Below are 18361 nucleotides of genomic sequence, written 5' to 3' on the forward strand. Positions count from 1 at the left end.
CAGCATTACCTTTTTGATGGTATCATCCATGCCTATGCTTTTGCCGACATGATCATTTTATATCACATTGTACATTTCTATCATCGGCATTGTTTTTATCCCATTGTCCATTTCTGATATATCATCAACATTACTATTTATATTCAATCACCCATTTCTGTTCTATCAATTCCATTACCATTACCTAACAGTTGCATGCCCTTTTTTTATACTCTTATCAATTTATGTTTTGTAGTCAGCATTCCCGTTTTCATCCTACAACCCATTTCCATTCCATTTTAGACATTAGCATTTTATTCTATCACCCCCCCCCCCCCACCATATTATTTCACCGTTACTTCTTTATCTTATCATCCATTTTCATTGTATCCTCTGCATGACCATTTCCAAACTATCCTTGGTATGGCCATTTTCGACCTGTAGTGGGGGAGTGAAGGGGGATCAACACATGTTGAGTCGCTACAGCTCATCCTGTCTTATTTTAATTCGGGTTTTGGAATGGTTTTGGTTCTACTTTGGGATTATGTTTTCCTGTTAAGTTCTGGTCAATTTTTTTTTTTTTTTTGTGTCGTTCACTGCTGATGAGGGCCAACATGAAGTCAAACTGTTCCAAATGAGGGTTGCCACTGACTATCCGTATTGCTTTTTATGATCCTGCTTTTGTTTCCTGGTTGTCATATACCCTTCAGCCTCGTCTCTTATGAACTCTCATCCATGGTTCTCTTCACTTCCTTTGTCTCCCTTTCAACAACAGCTAGAGTGGACTGTGCTTTTTCCACTGCTCCAGGCTTCTGTCTATTTCTGTCCATCCTCTCTCTATCTGCCCATTTGCCTTTTATTCCCTTCCTGCGGCAAGAGCTGCTGTGTTTCTGCCCTCTCTTATTATTATTTTCTTTCAATTTTCATCCTTGTCTTCTTGTTTTTTTTTTTTTTTTATATCTCGTTGCCCCCCCCCCCCAACCTTTTCCAACATCTCCTTTCCTGATGACCGACTGAGAACACCACTGTACACTTTTGCCACATTTGCGATATTTCCATTTTCCACAGGTCTGAGCAATGGGAGCACAGAGGCAAAATCCACTTGGCTGTACTCCTGCTCTATTAAACATACATAAGATAAATACGCAGCCTAACCAAGTGTACATATGGCTCACCCAAAAGACTAAAATCTGAAGCACAGGAAGGTTGTGAGCCAAGTTTAAACGAGATTGGCTGCTAGGTTAGGCGCCATTGCTCAGGAGACACATGAGAGAAAAAAAAACAGGTTGGCTAAGCCTCATTTAAAAGAAAAACAAAGAGTGTAGCTTTGAAAAGGGAAATACTATTCCCAAAATTTCATCACATTTTATTTCAGTGCAGCAGAGTAATTTAAGTGTCGTGGAAATTTGTGTGATTTTCTTCAAAATTCTTACGGCATCCCATTGTAAATGGAGGACGGCACTCAGGAACGCACACATTTGGATCACCCCCATTCCTACCTTCATTGATACCAACATCCAGCTGACAGTATCTAAATTCTGTCTCTAAATTTAATGTACAACACCCTGGGAAAATGAGGAAAAACTAAATGTGCAATAAAACCATCTGCTCTGACCAAAAAAAGGTGATGAATGTCTCACCCAACCACAGATTTACATGGAATATGGCTAAAGTCATTTTTGTAAAACCCCGTTTCTTCAACAAAGATATTACAATAAAATATACTGTTAATAATTTATTTGTCAGAGGTAAGAAACTGTCTGTATCTACCAAAGCTGAATCAGTGAATGTAAATGTGGTACCGTGTTATAGTGTCCCATTACTTGCCCGATATTGTACTTGGCACTCATGCGATTTACCAATAAAGAAGCATTAATTAGTAAGTTGAGCTGTGACTATCAGAATTGGTAAACCCAGCGGCGATAAAGGAGTATACAATGAAATTAAAACTGATTGTTAGTGTCTCTTTGCATCGTGAAGATCATTTCCATCTTAATCTCTTTATTTGCCTCCATCTAATGGCCTTTCTTGTTCTTCCTCATTGTCTCCAAGTAACCTTGTTGACCCCTGTGGGAAAATTACTCAGCAAAACCATTAAATCCTTTTTGAGTAGCTATTGTCCTGGAAGACACCAATCAGACTGCATTGTGGAGATCGTAATAACAAACTCCGCCCACGTGAGCATGGCAGCGTTAATTTAGTCTTTCACATGGCAGAAGCAGTGCATGATGGGTACTGGAGATTTCTATCTCACGGACACATGCACATTCTTCTTGCACAAAATGAGGCAGAAGCATAGTATGCATCTGGACACACTTCTCCACTCCAATGGCCTGCGAGGCATCCTGGGGGATGATGGTGAAATATTTCCCAGGATGGGATTCGTAATCCCTTCTGGATACTCCTGGGCACCCCCTAGGGTTTCGGATCGCTTGGATGTGCCCAGAATATCTTCAGAGCGGATGTCCAAATGGTACCCCGATCCCACCTTTAAATTGCAATGTAACATGTGGAGCTTTCCTCAAGAATAGCTTTACAAAAGGATAACAACTAAAAAATAACAAACGAACAAAATGTGACATTTTTGTATTTGCATTAGATGTTTTTTTTAGGTTGTTTAAAGGCTTTTCTCTAAATGTTTTGAACTCCTGTTGTATTGCTATTGCCCAGTTGTAAGATAGTAGAGGTGAATGTGGATGTACAGAAGGCAAACTAACTGAGACTAAAGATAACTGCATTTTCCTTCAATTGTTTAACAGCGTGATTGATCAACAATTGACCTAATTCTTAATTTTTTTTTAAATAAATGAATGTATTAATTATTCAGTTCAATATACCTACAGATGCAGGGTGACAACTCTATTAATTTGATCAGCTTCTATAAGACCACAGTACACTTGTAGATTTGTATTTTTAAACAAAATGGTGACTTGCACGCTGGATGACTGGTTTGAGCATCTGACTCACAGTTCTGAGGACTGGGATTCAAATTAGGCATTAGCATGTTTTCCTATGCCTGCATGTTTTATCTTTTTCCCTCCGGGCACTCCTGTTTCCTCTGACATCCCAAAAACATGCATTAAATGGAGACTCTAAATTGCTCATAAGTGTGATTGTGAGTGCGACTGGTTGTTTGTTTCTCGGTGCCCTGTGATTGGCTGGCAACCAGTTCAGGGTGTATCCCGCCTCCTGCCCCTTGACAACTGGCATAGGCTCCAGCACTCCCCATAACCCTTGTGAGGATAAGCGCCCAAGAAAATGGATGGCTGGGTGACTTGCAATACAAGTGACGTTTTTTTGAGATTTTCCAAGATACTGTACGAGACGTCATTTCTATGCTTTGACCTGCAAGCAAAGATATAAGATACAAGTGCTGCATGGTGTCGGTGAACACACTTCAACTCAAAAGTGGTAGTTTGACAGATTGTGAACAATTCTTCTAAAAAGAAGTTTAAGGCTCTTGTTTGACACTCCTGGTTTAAGTCAGCTGTCAAACTAAACATAAAACAGAGAAAATTATACACTGTGTAGTTGAAACAACCTTATGGCTTTGCTTTGAAGCTATGATGTTATGTTAATGTAAACAAACAACAACAACAAAAACAGACAATTAATATTGTCCTAGTTTTATGAACCTTTAAGCAATGGACATTTAAACACAAACAGTGGAACAGCACGTGAAGACAGACAATATAACAATACTCAGAAGCTTTTTCCTTTGGAAAAATGACCAATATTACTTGTCACGACCCATCGGAACGGGAGTAGGACCCAAATGGAGGACTCGGAAGATGCAAGGTAAACGTTTATTATTCAGTGGTCGCGGATCGGGCAGGCAGTCAGGTGCAGCAGCGGTAGTTGGGACGTCGGGCGAAGAGAGCAGGTGAGCGGGCAGGCAGGAGTCGGTACAAAGGAGAATGATCAAAGCAGGCAGAAGTGTCAAAGGAGTCAGGCTTACGGGGTTGGTCGGAGAAAAGGCGAAGGTCGGTACACACGGGTTGTCGATCAGGGATACGCGAGTACTCGAACGGGACATGAAGATCAACGATCTGGCGCGGACCAGTCGTCATCGGGGTCATATAAATACACAGGATAATCAGCCCGCATGAGGCGTAGGTGTGCGCCTCCCAAGCAGCGCAACCGCACGGGCACCCACTCAGGCACCCGCACAGCTCGTGCTGGAGCGGCAGGATCATGACATTACTGAAGCTTACTCAGTCAATGATGAATTGTTCTTTGTGTGTGTGTGTCTTTGCTATATTAAAGTCCAGGTCGCCATGGTGTACACACCAAATGAAACAGCACAATGTCAATTGAATTGAAACAAAAAATATCAAATATTGTTAATTCTTTGCATTCTGTTCATTTGATGGGAATAATTCTTTTTGGATGAGGTGTGACATTCTGGATGGAGCTCAACTTCCCACAGCTCTGATAATATTGTGCTTTCTTTCTTTCAAAACACTATTAATTAACTACCAAATTCTACACATTGAACTGAATCCTTAATCATTTAATCGAGTTTTACTAGTATAATGTCCCAAGTGGATTTAAAAAAAATAAAGATCTTATTAAAGGTTTAGTGCCTGTTGGTTGCTTTGACAATCAAATCTCCTGTGAACATTGAGGCCCTGAAACAAGCCTGCAGAATTCCCTCATCTAACATGTCACATCAGCATCTTTTAACTTGAAAGGATTTCTGCAGATATTGCACAGCGGCGACATGTCACTTTTATCCTTCAGTCCCCAAAACGTCACCGACCTTGACTGTTCATTTGCCTGTTAAATCGAGAGTTCTGCATTTTTCTTCTCATAGCAAACTAGCTGATAGAAGTGCTGGCTCAGCAAAAAGCAGGGATGCGGCGCACGGGCCATAAAGTGGACAATCGCCTCAACCTGCCTGAGCTCCACTGCGTGGACCATTAAGCACTGAGGGTGTACAAGCTTGGCAGATGGTTTTCAACCTCACACAGCGCCTTTTTTTTTTTTTTTTAATAAAATCGAAGAAAAAAAGGGCCTCATCCTGTCATTTCAACATTTTCACAAGTTCTAGTTTACATTGTCTACCTCTTATAACATTGTGTAGGTTTTTTTTTTTACCGTTTATAGGAAAGTCAGTATAAAAGTCAATGCTTGATTATTCACTAATTCTAAATACACACAAGGCTTGTTAATTTTTTTATCGTTTTCTATTCATTGGCCTGTTCTATTTCATTCAAGTGCTGCACAAAGCTTCTAAGTAAAAATGAGAATATGAAGAGGCCTTTTGTCCTAGTTGAGATGTTGAGTCTTTAACATACTGTTACTTCTTTGACAATAATCACTATGTTCTGTTTTGTGTGGGCTTTGGCGCTATGTTTTGGTATCTTTGGGTATTCTGGAGAAAACAGCAAACAAAAAAAAAAAAAAATGCAAATACAGTAGGTCGAGTAACCAATCCCGAACTGCCATGTGTTTACTGTATATCTCCTTGGTCTAAAAGGAGGAAAACCCATGGTATTGCCACCACTCTCCCCTAACCTCAACCCTATTGAAAATGTCGAGCATCCTTCAAAAGAAGATCTAGTAAAGTAGACTGCAGTATACCTCCAAAGAGCCACTCTTGAGGTAATTCCTGCATCCTTCAATGAAATAGATGGAAAATTCCCAAGGATTTAGAAGTTCAATTGATGACAGTTGTTTAGATGACAAAGAAACATTCTAAGAACATTATAGAAACTCTCCCCTAGACCTTGACATTTGACTGAAATACATTTATATATTCTTTCCCGTTTGCTTTGAAGTCATGGCTGTTAGGGCTGCAGCACGCCTGATGTATTTCATACACGACGAAACCAGCTTTGATAGCCGCGGGAAACGTCTGTTCCCAGACGGAATTCTTTATTGAATTCAATTCGTGTGTGTACGTCCGCAAACTTTATAGTGCCCCATCTAAAAGACGCAAGGTGATGTATAGGATTCATCTTCAGCGCGGGGACCAGAATTCAAATGCAGCGTGAGATAAGCAGAAGTGTCACATCGCTGTTGGAGAGACTTGTTTATGTATTTTAATTATATCTTGCTGTTCTTGGTTGGGGCGAATCCTCTCCAAGGAGCAGTGAGGCTGTTATTCCGTCATTTATCCAGGAAATTAATTCTAATGTTGCTCCTGTTTGGAGTCCTCGAGCCACCTTGGGGGACTTCTCCAGCACTGTCGCGTCAACTGAGCCGCTTCATCGGCATAATTATAGGCTGTTGTTTGCTCAAGGGCACGTCCAGTGTGCATGCAGCCCCACTGCTCACCTTCAGGCTGCACCGCCGGCTCCCATGCCATGAATGCAAACACAGCAGTAGAATAGAAAGGCACCGCATACAACCATCGCATATCCCATTAGGAACTTTAATTATTCTTTTCTTTTCCAGCAGTGTGTTATTTTCATATATTTGTTTAATTTGACTTCATTATCACAACTTTACCCGTGGAATGTATCATAGTTTCAGCAAACAACTTTATAACCAACTGCACTTTTCTTATGTATCAGAATTCTGCGTGATGGCAAAGCTAAGTTTTGTTTGGCAGATACCAGCCATCGCATTTGATACATTCTAGACCCACTCGCTAATGGTGAAATTCCTTAATAGTGAATTATAATTTTTTTTTTTAATATCTTTTTAAATTGTTTAACCCCGACATATACTGTAAACATTTATTTAACACACTGAAAATATATTTGAACCCAAATGTACTTGCTTTTAAGAGATGGGGCTTTGTTGGGTGGCACATAATGTTGGCAAGCCTGCATGTGAGTTTCTGGGTGTGAGCAGTGTCCGACAGCAGCCTCCGTGTGAGTGTTCCTGCTGTTCAATAAATGGCTGAAAAGTCTATGAGTGACTGTTGCGCTCCTTTCCCACATGTGATAGCATTACAGTAAATATTGCATTGTTTTTTTTGTTTTTTTTTCACCTGTCATGTTCCACTGCTTAGTCGTGCAGTATGATCCCTTATCATCCCAGAACAGTTTTGTTTCTTACAGGTTTAATTTGAAGGTATTTATGTCCAAATCAGTTGAATGGTGGAGGAATTATGAGTTTATATCTATATGGCTGCTGCTTTTTAAGGCACGAAAAGTAATAGGAGACATTTGAAACATCAGTCAAACTTTCGCTTTCTAAATAATCAGTGACAATTGCTTACAACTTGAAGTCTGGAATGCATGGACATCACCAGACGCTGGATGTAATCCTTGGGGATGCTCTGTAAGGCTTCTATTGCAAATATCTTCAGTTCCCACTTGGTTTTGGGGCATTTTCCCTTCAGTTTTCAGTGAAATGCATGCTCCATTGCATTTAAGTCAGGTGATTGGATTGGCCATTGCATAATATTCCAATTCATTGCTTTAAAAATCTATATGGTTGTTTTTGCACTGTGCTACAGGTAACTGAGAAGGCAGTGGTACACCCTGTGAGGAAGGGAGGTGATGAGCCCCTAAGGGGAACTGAAAGGACAGGACAGAAGCAATGGAACTGGTGCGTGGGAATTGTTGTGGAGTGCCAATTACAGTTTTTTTGTTTTTAAAAAAGGATACAAATGAAATCCAAGAGATTAGTGTCTGTGACTATTGTCTTGGAAATCGTGTTAGTAGCTCAACTCATCCAAAAAAACCTTTCAATATTTTGTGTAGCTAAAGTGTTTTAGATACCGTCATAGTGGTATGAATTCAACACGGATTTATAAGATGTTAATTCGCTATTTGAGATGTACTAGGGGTTAAAAAAATTCTCAATATATTCAAGCGATCTAAGTACGTTTGACTGTTTGCGACTATAGCCTACAAACAAGCAAAACACAGTTGAGAATATACCTTTTGACAATGTCGATTGACTGTGAATTTACACCTCTTGTGTAATAAATGTCATTAGACTGTGCAGATTGTGCGTAACTAAGGTTCTAGCCGTGAGATTTGAAATGCACTTTCTTAAGTTCTATGAAATCACTGGAGGTGAGCGGTTAATTGAACCGATGAGTAAGACTGATTACCAACCTTTTACACCTGGTTTTAATTTTCCGAGCTACAAATTACAATTCTAACAGTGGCCTTTAAATATATATATATATATATATATATATATATATTTTTTTTTTTTTTTTCTTCTTTTTACAGCGCCGAGCCCAAGGCAGTAAAAAGGACCTCTTGAAATTGATGTTTGTTAGAAATCCTTTTTTTGGGGGGGGAATCAACATGGCTGGAAAAACACATTTTTAATCGGTTTCTCCTTTAACATGTATCCTGATGAAAAAGTCTGCATTTTAGGAATACAGAGCATAACCTCCTCAAATGTTTCTCAATAGTACCATGTGGAAAGCTTGATATCATTTAGCCCTGAACATAAGTTTCATTAATTAACACCAAAATGGTTAGATACGTCTATCTAATTAAACAGGAATCTTGGTTTAAGGAAAATGATTTTGGCAAATTCCTGAGCTCAGTTGTTGACGAACTCCAAACAAGGAAAGTAAAGGACTTTTAGTTTTAGTTAGTATCTGCGTCAAATCCTAATGATCATTTCGAGGATTTGCCATTGAAGCGAGGATGCAAGGTCCAGTTAATCGATGTTTGGAGCTTTAATTTTGACTAAAATTAGCTTGAAGTTGGACTCTTGAGGTACAGGATATGAAAGTTGGTGCTGAATTGTCAGGCTGTCTCATGATTTGAAAGGGCCCGGAGCCTCACGGGGATTGACAGGGGTGCACATTATGTATTCTCTGCTGACATTACTTCTTGATGTTGTCAAGTTGTGGACTAAATCAACTGGGACAGGACTTTGGCATAGAGGAAAGATATCCCCCCCCAAAAAATGCAAGGTGACTTGAAGTAATTCCCCTGAAAGGACAAGCACCTTTAGCCTTAAACGCAGGTGTAATGCACTTTGGCATGACCGCTTTGGCATTATACTGGAAAGTTACTACTACTGGGTTCTGTGTGGCAGTTATGACAGCCATCGGCAGTTTACAAGCTTCCCCAAGTGCTCAAACATTTATTTGCTTCACAGGAGATTAAATATTAAAAGCATTTCTTTTACTCACTATTTTTAAACTCTTTCTCCACACTTCCATCGAAATTGTTTTTGACTCATTTATCCACTTGAAAGCACATTTCCAAGCTGTCAAATGCCTTCTAAATATCGCACCATGCCCCCTACCTGCACAGTCCTTCTGAGTGTTTCAGAAGCAGGAAGAAAGAACTTTATTTATATTCAGTCTTTTTTCTTAACATATTAAAATAAAAATGCATGGGAAAATCTTGTTTTTACATTTCACAACCTGAGAAAATCCATTCTTTCAAAATACTGAAAAAAATACACTGTACTGCAGTAATCTTATTTAGTTAAATTTTAGATATCTATGACCAATTAGGTTGTTTTTGGAAGTTTTTTTTTACCTCTTTGTGGTCTGAATTTGCGAGCATATATTTTCGGTAGGCACTTTTGCAATTTCATTTCTTCTTAGTCATTATCATTCCTGGGTCCACCATGGATTCAATTTTACTACCTTATTTGAAGGGCTTTCTCACGTTTCTCGAAACAAAAACAAAAACCTTGGTTGTGTAGGGAGGAGTTGCACATATGACCCCCTCCCAAAATGCAAAACTTCATTCTCTAAAAACTAGTTTGCTGCAACAAAATCAAATTTGACAGGCATGTCTATCACAAAGAGACCCAGTGGGGGAGTCTTAAATCTATTACCAAAAAGAAAGAAATGTAGCAATTTAGCATGTGACTACAGTGTGGCGGCATTCTGAATCCCACTAACTTTATCGCATCCTAACGCTAATCCTAATGCATCATAACCTCCCATAACCCTAACCCTAACCCTAGCCTTAACCCTTGATTGCTTTTGCTTGATATAATGTGATACCTATTAAGAATCATCTCATCACATCTGCGTAGCCTGCGCCAGAGGGGGTTATCTTGCCAAGAACACTACTGGGATTCCAAATAGCGAGCCTCCTGCTGTTAGAAATAGATTGGTGCATAATATCTCCGATTTTCTTTCAATTGGGTATACTGGCATGTACTGTAGTCCTCCAACTGGCCTCTTTCATGTATCCGTGATGGGCGTGTGTCTTTTTTTTTTTGGGGGGGGGTATATTATATTATCCCCGCTGTGTATCCTTTCCACCGTTTCCTATTATACTCTGATTTAGCGTAAGAGTGCTGGTTCAGTGTCAACCACATACAAAGCTCTTTGTGACAGCTAACAACGATCCTTTACCTTTGTTGTCTTTTCAATGGCGCGTTGTACTTGGCTCCCTTTCTAACATTGATAGCAATAAACGTACTCCACAAAAAGCATCTTATCTGATTTTATAAACAAGCATTACAAATAGGCAAACTTCATTAATATAATCTCCTATAATCTCCCCCCAGCAGCAGCAGCATTCTTGTCTTGCCACACACAGAAGCACATTAATTCCTTACTTTATCCAGAAGAGTTACTGCACAACAACTATTATGAAATTACCCAGATGTTAGCTGTTTCCAACCTTGCCTTGAAAAAAAAAAAAAAAAAAAACACCTGAAACTGAATAATGATGTTTCTAATCGGAATGGAGGGATCATTACAGCACAATGGAAAGTATTGACATGCACGCAGTCACAAATGACACATATTCCAGGTTTTGGCATGTTCGGAACCTTGCCGTGTGGGCGGGCCAAAACAGATCTGTGTTCCGGTGTCAGCCCAGACGACTTCAGGGCTGAGGTCTAATTCGTGCACATTGAATAGCAATCTGATTAGAGCTCTAAATTGCTTTTTCCGCTCAGCCTTTTTGAGCTTTTGCTGTTACTCAGGTCCCGCAGCAGCCTATCTTTTCTCCTTTCACCACCTCGCTCTCTATCTGCCTCGCTGGTTTTTCAAGCATTACAATTATGCCTCGGCTTTCTGTCTCTCCAAATTTTATTCTCTATCCCACATGCTACGACAACAGTATATGACAATTCACTTTGTTTTCCCCTTTTAAAGTTCTGTTTTCGACTGTTTGCACTTTCCACTCTTGTCTTTATTCCATTTCATTAAGGTAGAGTGCATTCTCCAGTCTTTACCATATTCGTGCTGTTGAGATGGATGTAGCGATGCAGCGAACACTGTAATAGACATGCCTTGTTGAAGGGAAAGTAATTCACTTCACCATGACATCTCACGTACTTGTGGGTGGCAAAAGCCAGAGACAGTTAACAAACGCTGACATATCATTTGACTAAGGCAGAACAATTGAGAAAACACTGTAAATGGTTTGAATCACGAGTTTGTTTTTCTTCTTCGAGGTCTGTTCCCACAATGGCAGCAGATTTGAGCAGAAGTGGTATCGCGCCATGCTAACCCAGTAGTATAGATGTAATTACAGTAAATATTTGTATAAAAAACATGTTGTGGCGATGAACAGTAAACAATCAAGTGAAATAAAGCATTAAGTACGGCAGTAACGGCGTGTTGCCTCATGCTGTGTGACAACGTATTTTTACGCCACTTGGCAAAGGAGTTGACTGTGCACTGCCCGTAACCTCAAAATGTTTTGTTAGCACCGGGGGTGTGCTTTAATTATATTTTCCACATTATCTCTGTAAATACTGTATTAATCTTTGACAAGGAGATCATTTCGTCACAACACTTGGATTCCATTTCAAATTGTGGTTGGGAATACAATTTCTAACACTTATCGCTCTTAAATTCATGAAAATGTTTATTTTTTGTGTTTCATGAACTATTTTTGTGCTGGGGCATCAGAATCTACGGTTACGTGATATATGAAGGTATCCTAAGGTACTTGTTTTTCATTTCATTTTTTAATATTTGTGGCTAAGAAGTGATTTCTACAAATATTTCGTGTAATTATATTGTAACGTAATGTAACGTTTCAACGTGTGTACAAATCCAGGTTCTGTTATAAACAGAAGACGCCCCTACATAACTTAATGTAAACCTCCCCTAGCTTTAATTCAGCATGTTTCTGGAGTGTGCACCCGGGCGATAATGCGATGGTAATTGAAGTCCCCTCCAGTGTCGCTATTGTCATTCAAAAGAACATGCTACGAATTCCTAAATGTATTTGCACTGCCCGGTTTACGGTGAGTGATTGATTGCTCATCCCGGGCTTCCAAGAAACGCATATTTCATTGGGAATACCGTGAGTGAGCTTCTTGGAAAAGCATTCTCTTCCTCCTCCTCCTGGAGTCAGGTTGATAGAGAGCTCTGATTCCACTCAGAAGAGGCTGTGATCACATGCAGCCCTCATCGTGCTGCCTCTCCCAATCATCTTCAACATGTTTCACCATCACTCCTCCAGCATAAAAACACAATCACATCCTCCATCTCCTTTCATTCCCGTCTCTCTTGTCGCGCAACCCTCGGCTCGCCTGCAGCCCGATGCAGTTCTGGCCTTCTACCAGGTCGGTGAGGTGATGGATTTACTTTCATCACCCCTTGTGATCTCGCCTCTGGCTATTCATTGTAACACCCTCCGCCCAACACATAGCATTTAGCAACTAGCACCCAACCCACTCCCCTCCCGTCATTAACCATATTTCTGCAAGGTCCATAGATGACCTTTCAACTCTCAATTTCTATCAGATTATTTAACTCTTCTGAGTCACAACATGGGAGGACGGGGGCGGTTTGAAATTAAAAATATGAGCTCAACTTACGAGAAGGGCAATTTCACGGTGTGGCTATTCATCACTCTTAGAAAATTGGTTGAATAATGATATAAAGACAGCAGCATTACAGTAAATACAAAGGCGACAAGCATAATGAATCATAGACGCCCCTGGGTAATAATGCTGTACTGTACTTTGACTTTAAATGGAACCTAGAAACCTTTGAGGAATGAGCACATTTGCATGTTTCCAGTGCCCATGAGCGCAAGTGATTGTGTAAATTATCCTGCCGCTCAAATCTGAAGGAGTTGATACTGCTCTGTGAAGGAACTATTTAATTTTCTAACATCCGTGACCTCACATAGAGTAGGTTCTTTGGGGGACATTGGGTATATTAGCATAGACACACTTCTTCACAAATCTTATAGAAAGCCTTGAATTTCGTATCAGGAATTCAGTTCATGAATTCAAGTTACTCATTGTGTTGACTTCTGCGGAAACATTCCTTCAGTCATTTTCCATCCCGCTTATCATCACTAGGGTCACAGGCATGCTCGAGGCTATCCTAAATATCTTTAGCCAAGACGCAAGATACACCCTGAACTGGTCGCCGGCCAATCGCACTGCAGATACAAACAAACAACCATTGGCACTCAAATTCACACCTACAGTATGAACAATTTAGAATCCTCATTTAATCTACTATGCATGTTTTTGGGATCTGGGAGGTAATCGCAGCTCCTGGAGAAAACCCACGCAGGCATGGGGAGAACATGCAAACTCTTCACTGGAAAGGCTGCATTTGAAGTCCGGTCCTCAAAACTGTGAGGCGGATGTGCTAACCAGTCACCACCTTTTGCCACCTTTCTGGGCAGGTACTGTAGGTTTAATTGTCACTCAGTGAATATGACTGTGAATGTATCAGTAGCAGGCCACCTATGTGTTCTGGGCTTTTGCTGGAAGTCCACTACATTAGGCTCCAGATCCTCGCAAACCTAAACAGAAAATAATGATGCCAAGTTTTACAAGGGTCTTCTTTTGTCGGTTTGATAACAGTTTTGTTATGGGGTCCCTTAGAATAATTTCCATATAGTGACAGAAACAGTTATTCTGCCTGGCTGCTTGCCTGGCCTGTGCTCTCTCTCGATAAGTGTCTTGTGTCTTTTACCGGTCTAAACAAGTTAGAGCCCACTCCAAGATGCCCCAAGACAAATGGTAGTCGTCAGTGATGCGCTTCATCCATTTGAATCCTTTCCCTTCTCCTCAGCCAGCAAAAACTCCAGCTCCACAAATGTCGGACACACTCTGCTCTCTATCGCTCTTTGGGTCGATATCTCTACAGTCACACATTTTCTTCTTTTCCCCTAGAGCCCCATCCTCCCTCCCTTCCACTCGCACCTCATGCTGTCCTTGGTTCTGAGGTGTCCCGCATGCTTTTTCAGGACATCGATAAGGAGGTTTGTCGATGATGTGTGGTTCGGATATTTTACCTCGAACGTTGGAGGTGACCATCTCGACGACAGATACGGTGGCAGCCGACTGCGTGAATGCCACTATGGAGTCAGAAGCTTCTTTTAAAGGGGGTGAAGCACAGTTATCGAACTAATGTGTCTGCTACAAGAATGGGCAAGCACATAAAATGGTACATATAGTGCAACTTGACCTTTTTTTGAACAGCCTGTTTGCACTCTGTAACCAACATTGAAGGTCATCAGTTCTACATTTTGATGGGTAAGTGACACAAAGCGGCAATATTGACAAGCCAAAACGTTGAAAAGTGAGCTGGAATGCCTGCAGTTCTGCTATTTTTTTTTTTAAAGCCATTCGTGTTGAGTTGTTTTTATGTTGGTTGATTGGTTGGATGTTCGATTTGTGAACTAAAAGGACTACGGCCCCCCACCACCACCACGCAAAAAAAAAAAAAAAAACAGGCGATTTGCTCAAAAATTCAAGAATGGGGTGGAAAATATGCTAGCAAGAATGTTTTGGGGCAAATCCCAGAAAAAAAATGCAAACAGATTAATGCAATTTCTTGTTCCACTCATCTACTATCAAGCTCTCGAATCTGAACATTTTATAAAAATGGGTTTTTGTTACTGTCATCGAGGAATGTATGAATGCAGATGGTATATCCGAAGATTTCAAGCCAACAAATGGAAGCAAAGAAGTTACGGCATATCCTAATTTTTCCCTTTTTTATCCCACGAATGTATTTTCTCTCTGTTTATCCACATCAACAAATGCAAATGATAGAATCTTATCTGCCGATGACAAAAAGTGTACGTCATTCTCCAAGACTCAAAAGTAAAACAAACAATTGTGATTTTATTCCTCTTTTGTTGAGGACTTTATATTTTTACTCTCAGACGTACAAGGAACTTTTTTTCACCCTACTCCAGAATACAAATAGAACTGCCCCATTTTCCTAATCATAATGTCTTCCATCATTCACCGGAGTACTTTGTCCGCGTAGTCTGCTAACTAATATACAAATGGAAAAACACAGACGGTAGGCACGCTGTGATTTTTTTTTTTTTTCCTCCCAAATGAAAATGCCTAACAAGGTCACTTGTGTAATTCTGTTTGACTCATGGCATGTCACTACTGTTGCAGCACAGTATAAAGCTGTTGCTGGCACTTTGAATTAGGTCGTCTGTCATCAATGGCTGCCGTTGATTGGAACAAGTTGGAAAACGTCTTTCACTGTGCTTGCACTTATACTGGGCTGTAGCCTGCAGAATACAATTGCCAGGCAGACGTTCAGTAGTTTTATGAATGTGGTCATTACTTTATTATTGATTCAGATTTCTTTGAACCATTGTGAGAGAATCTTGTGGCCATATCACCCACCCACCGCTTTCGAATAGGATAATCACCATGAGCCATTTTATTATTTACCTTTTACTTTATTTCAGCAAGTTCTCCATTTATTCTCCTTGCTAGCCATTAAGTGGGAGCTTGGTTCTGACTACATGCACTCAGATAACAGCTGACTTTGTGCTGTCAGTTGCTTGAATAGGCCTCTAGTTAAGCTTTGCTGTGGTCTCATTGCTAATAGTGAGCCTGGTAAACAAAGAGTGCCTCTTAATAGAACCTTCACTGTACAGTGATTGGAAGTTTTTTGGACAGGAATACAGGGAGGTAAGCTGGTGTACCGTTTGAAGGGGAATCAGGTTTCAGAATACAGCAGAATGGGCGCCTCTCCCCCTTCTACATGGTGGATGTGCTACAGCCGTTGGACTGCAGGTGTGCTGGATCAGAGATTGGAGACTTCAAGCCAAGTCTGTGGACGAGGAGAAAGCAGAGAGAGAAAAAAATGACTCAGGGGAGGCAAGATCACGGTGGGATGCTCACTTATTCTTATGAAGCCGGTCGATTGGCCCTCACCAAGCAAGCTATAAGGCTGACTGACACACACACACACACACGAGACAGTCAAAGACTGATGAAGAAATTACTCACCGTTTCTCATAATGGACCTTTCTGGCCTGTCAATCACTTGTACAATAATAACCAGTCAGATAGCCGCATTGTCTTAAACGCCTGCTTGACACGCCCCTCTCGCCATATTGTCCCACAAGCAATGCTGGTTGTCAGTAGTGTGCGCTTGGAAAAGTTAATGTTACGAAGAAAATGGTCCTCAGATGCGCTTGGGGAACGTGCAATTCTGATGAAAGATATCCTGCTAGGTTACAAGGAGCCCGCTTGGTTCATTTTCCAAAGCCTAAAACACAGTTGACAAAGTGTCTACAATGGATTAATGCTCCCGGAAGAGCGCACGCACAACTAAGTGTGAACAATATAAACAAACACAAGGCTGTGTGTCAGAAGGTAAGTGAGGCAGAACTATCTTCTCTGAGTTTGATTTCATTATTATCAGTGCTTTATACATTGCAGGAGATCAACTTTCACTTTAGCGCAGTGGTTCCCAAAGTCAACCTGGGCCCGGACCCCCAGTGAGTCGTTCAAAAAGCTCCCGGACCCCCAACCTCAATAATGCCAATAATGTAGTGCTGGACACAGCTATCCCATTCTGGTACAAAGAAACACTCAATTTTAGTTGCTCACGTGGTCTTGGCTTTTATTTTTGTACAATAAATCAAAACGTGGTTCAACACTGGAAAGGGCAATTCTCACATCATGATTAGCTTCCAGATGATTTTGTATTTTCATCTTCACATCACGGACCCCCTGGAAAGACGTTTTTCATCCCCTGGGGGTCAGTGGACCCCATTTTGGGAACGACTGCTTTAGTGTATCACTCACATGCCGAATGAAGTGTTTGTTTAATGCGAAAGTGTCGGGTTAGAGATATGTAAATGCGCGATGTCATGCAAGAGAAATGTCCATTTGCCCATTTGTATCACATCGGACTTTTAACACAGAGTACTGGGTTCCATTACAAGCCAAGTCAAATGAATGCACACACTGACTTAAGAAGACGACAATGATATTACTCGTGATCTTCCCAAGGAAAATGTACTCACCCTGCTTTCCATGCGCAGTACAATTCCACTATTTTATCCTGTTGGATTGCAATATGAAGTTTGTGAGGCGTCAAACTTTTTTGCATCAATCGCCAACATTTCTCTGTAACTCTGACATTGCGTCCTGCTCCGTCCAAAATCTTCATTCCGTGTACATATCGTTACGTGAAATAGTTGAGACCTCTCTGTAGAACTCTTTTGAACAAGTCTGATGCATTTGGCAAAAAAACATGTTCTGTTCAATGGCCATTTTCGAAGCTTGTGGGACATGGCTAAGGCGGGGCGGAGCTTAAGATCGCCATCGGAAAGGTCCATTGGTCTCGACACTGAATTCAGATAGAAAGAGTTAGCCATAGAGGTGACAGTTGATATTGCTTTGTGTTTTTGTGGGTTTGTCTGTGGTCAACACTTGTGTTTCAATTTCATCTCCTGAAATGCTTGATCGTCAGAATACAGATTAGCTGGGTGGGGAGTTCTTCCCAGGACATAGCCAGGGTAAAAACAAGGTTAAACATTTCTAATGCACAGCAAAACAAACAACAACAACAACAACAAAAAAACGTCTTTGCGTCATATGTCATGTTACCAGTTTTTGGTAGTGATTGACACTAAGGAGAACAAATGGATCCAAATTCATTTAAAAAAAATAGACTGAGGAGTGAAACCAAAACAACCTCAAATTTATGAGTACCTCCTGTGAAGCATTTCCTTGAGGAACAATTTCTTTCTGTTCATGGAAGAATTCTACAAGTGGGTGTTACATCTGCATTAATGCTTTTTTAAATTACATTTTGGTTTGTATATTGATTTCATATTTTTTTTTCTTTATTCTGTTTTAATTTCATAGTACAGGCATTAATCTGCATGAATTTCAATTGAAAATGTAAAAAAAAAAGGAACATTGGGGTGTTTTAAAATTTGTGACCAGTAGTGTAAGTACAAAAGCATAGCTAACAACCAACCACGGCGTAACTGTCTTTATTTTATCTTAGTGTATTAGTAATCTTCCACTGAGAGTAACATTTGACACAAACACTTTTTGATAACGATTTAAAGACCTTTTAATTAAAATTTTAAAATCCATTTCAGCCTTTCACCAGTAAAGCTTAATCATTACATTTATTATAGTAGTAAGACTGATTGGCTTTGTCTTTCATCAGAATAAGACATTTGGAAACATGCTATGGAAGAGTTATCAACTTCTTTTCCTGTTTTCTGACATATTATAGTCCAAATTAGTAACTAAATTATAAATCAATGAA

At 40.3% G+C, this 18361-nt stretch overlaps 1 protein-coding gene across 2 annotated transcripts in view; it reads left to right on the forward strand.

Annotated features, from left to right (window-relative positions):
- Window positions 1-18361, forward strand: part of kctd16b (potassium channel tetramerization domain containing 16b) — a 65975-nt gene that overhangs the window by 18631 nt on the left and 28983 nt on the right. Inside the window, exon 4 of one of the 2 annotated variants that reach the window (XM_061803432.1) lies at window positions 7394-7408. The exons of the other annotated variant lie outside the window; for it this stretch is intronic. Coding sequence (XP_061659416.1) covers window positions 7394-7408 — 15 coding nt within the window. The remainder of the gene's footprint in view (window positions 1-7393; window positions 7409-18361) is intronic. 2 annotated transcript variants of the gene reach the window in all.

The sequence above is a fragment of the Syngnathoides biaculeatus genome, chromosome 18 (genome assembly GCF_019802595.1).
Source record: "Syngnathoides biaculeatus isolate LvHL_M chromosome 18, ASM1980259v1, whole genome shotgun sequence".
Classification (NCBI taxonomy): Eukaryota; Metazoa; Chordata; class Actinopteri; order Syngnathiformes; family Syngnathidae; genus Syngnathoides; species Syngnathoides biaculeatus.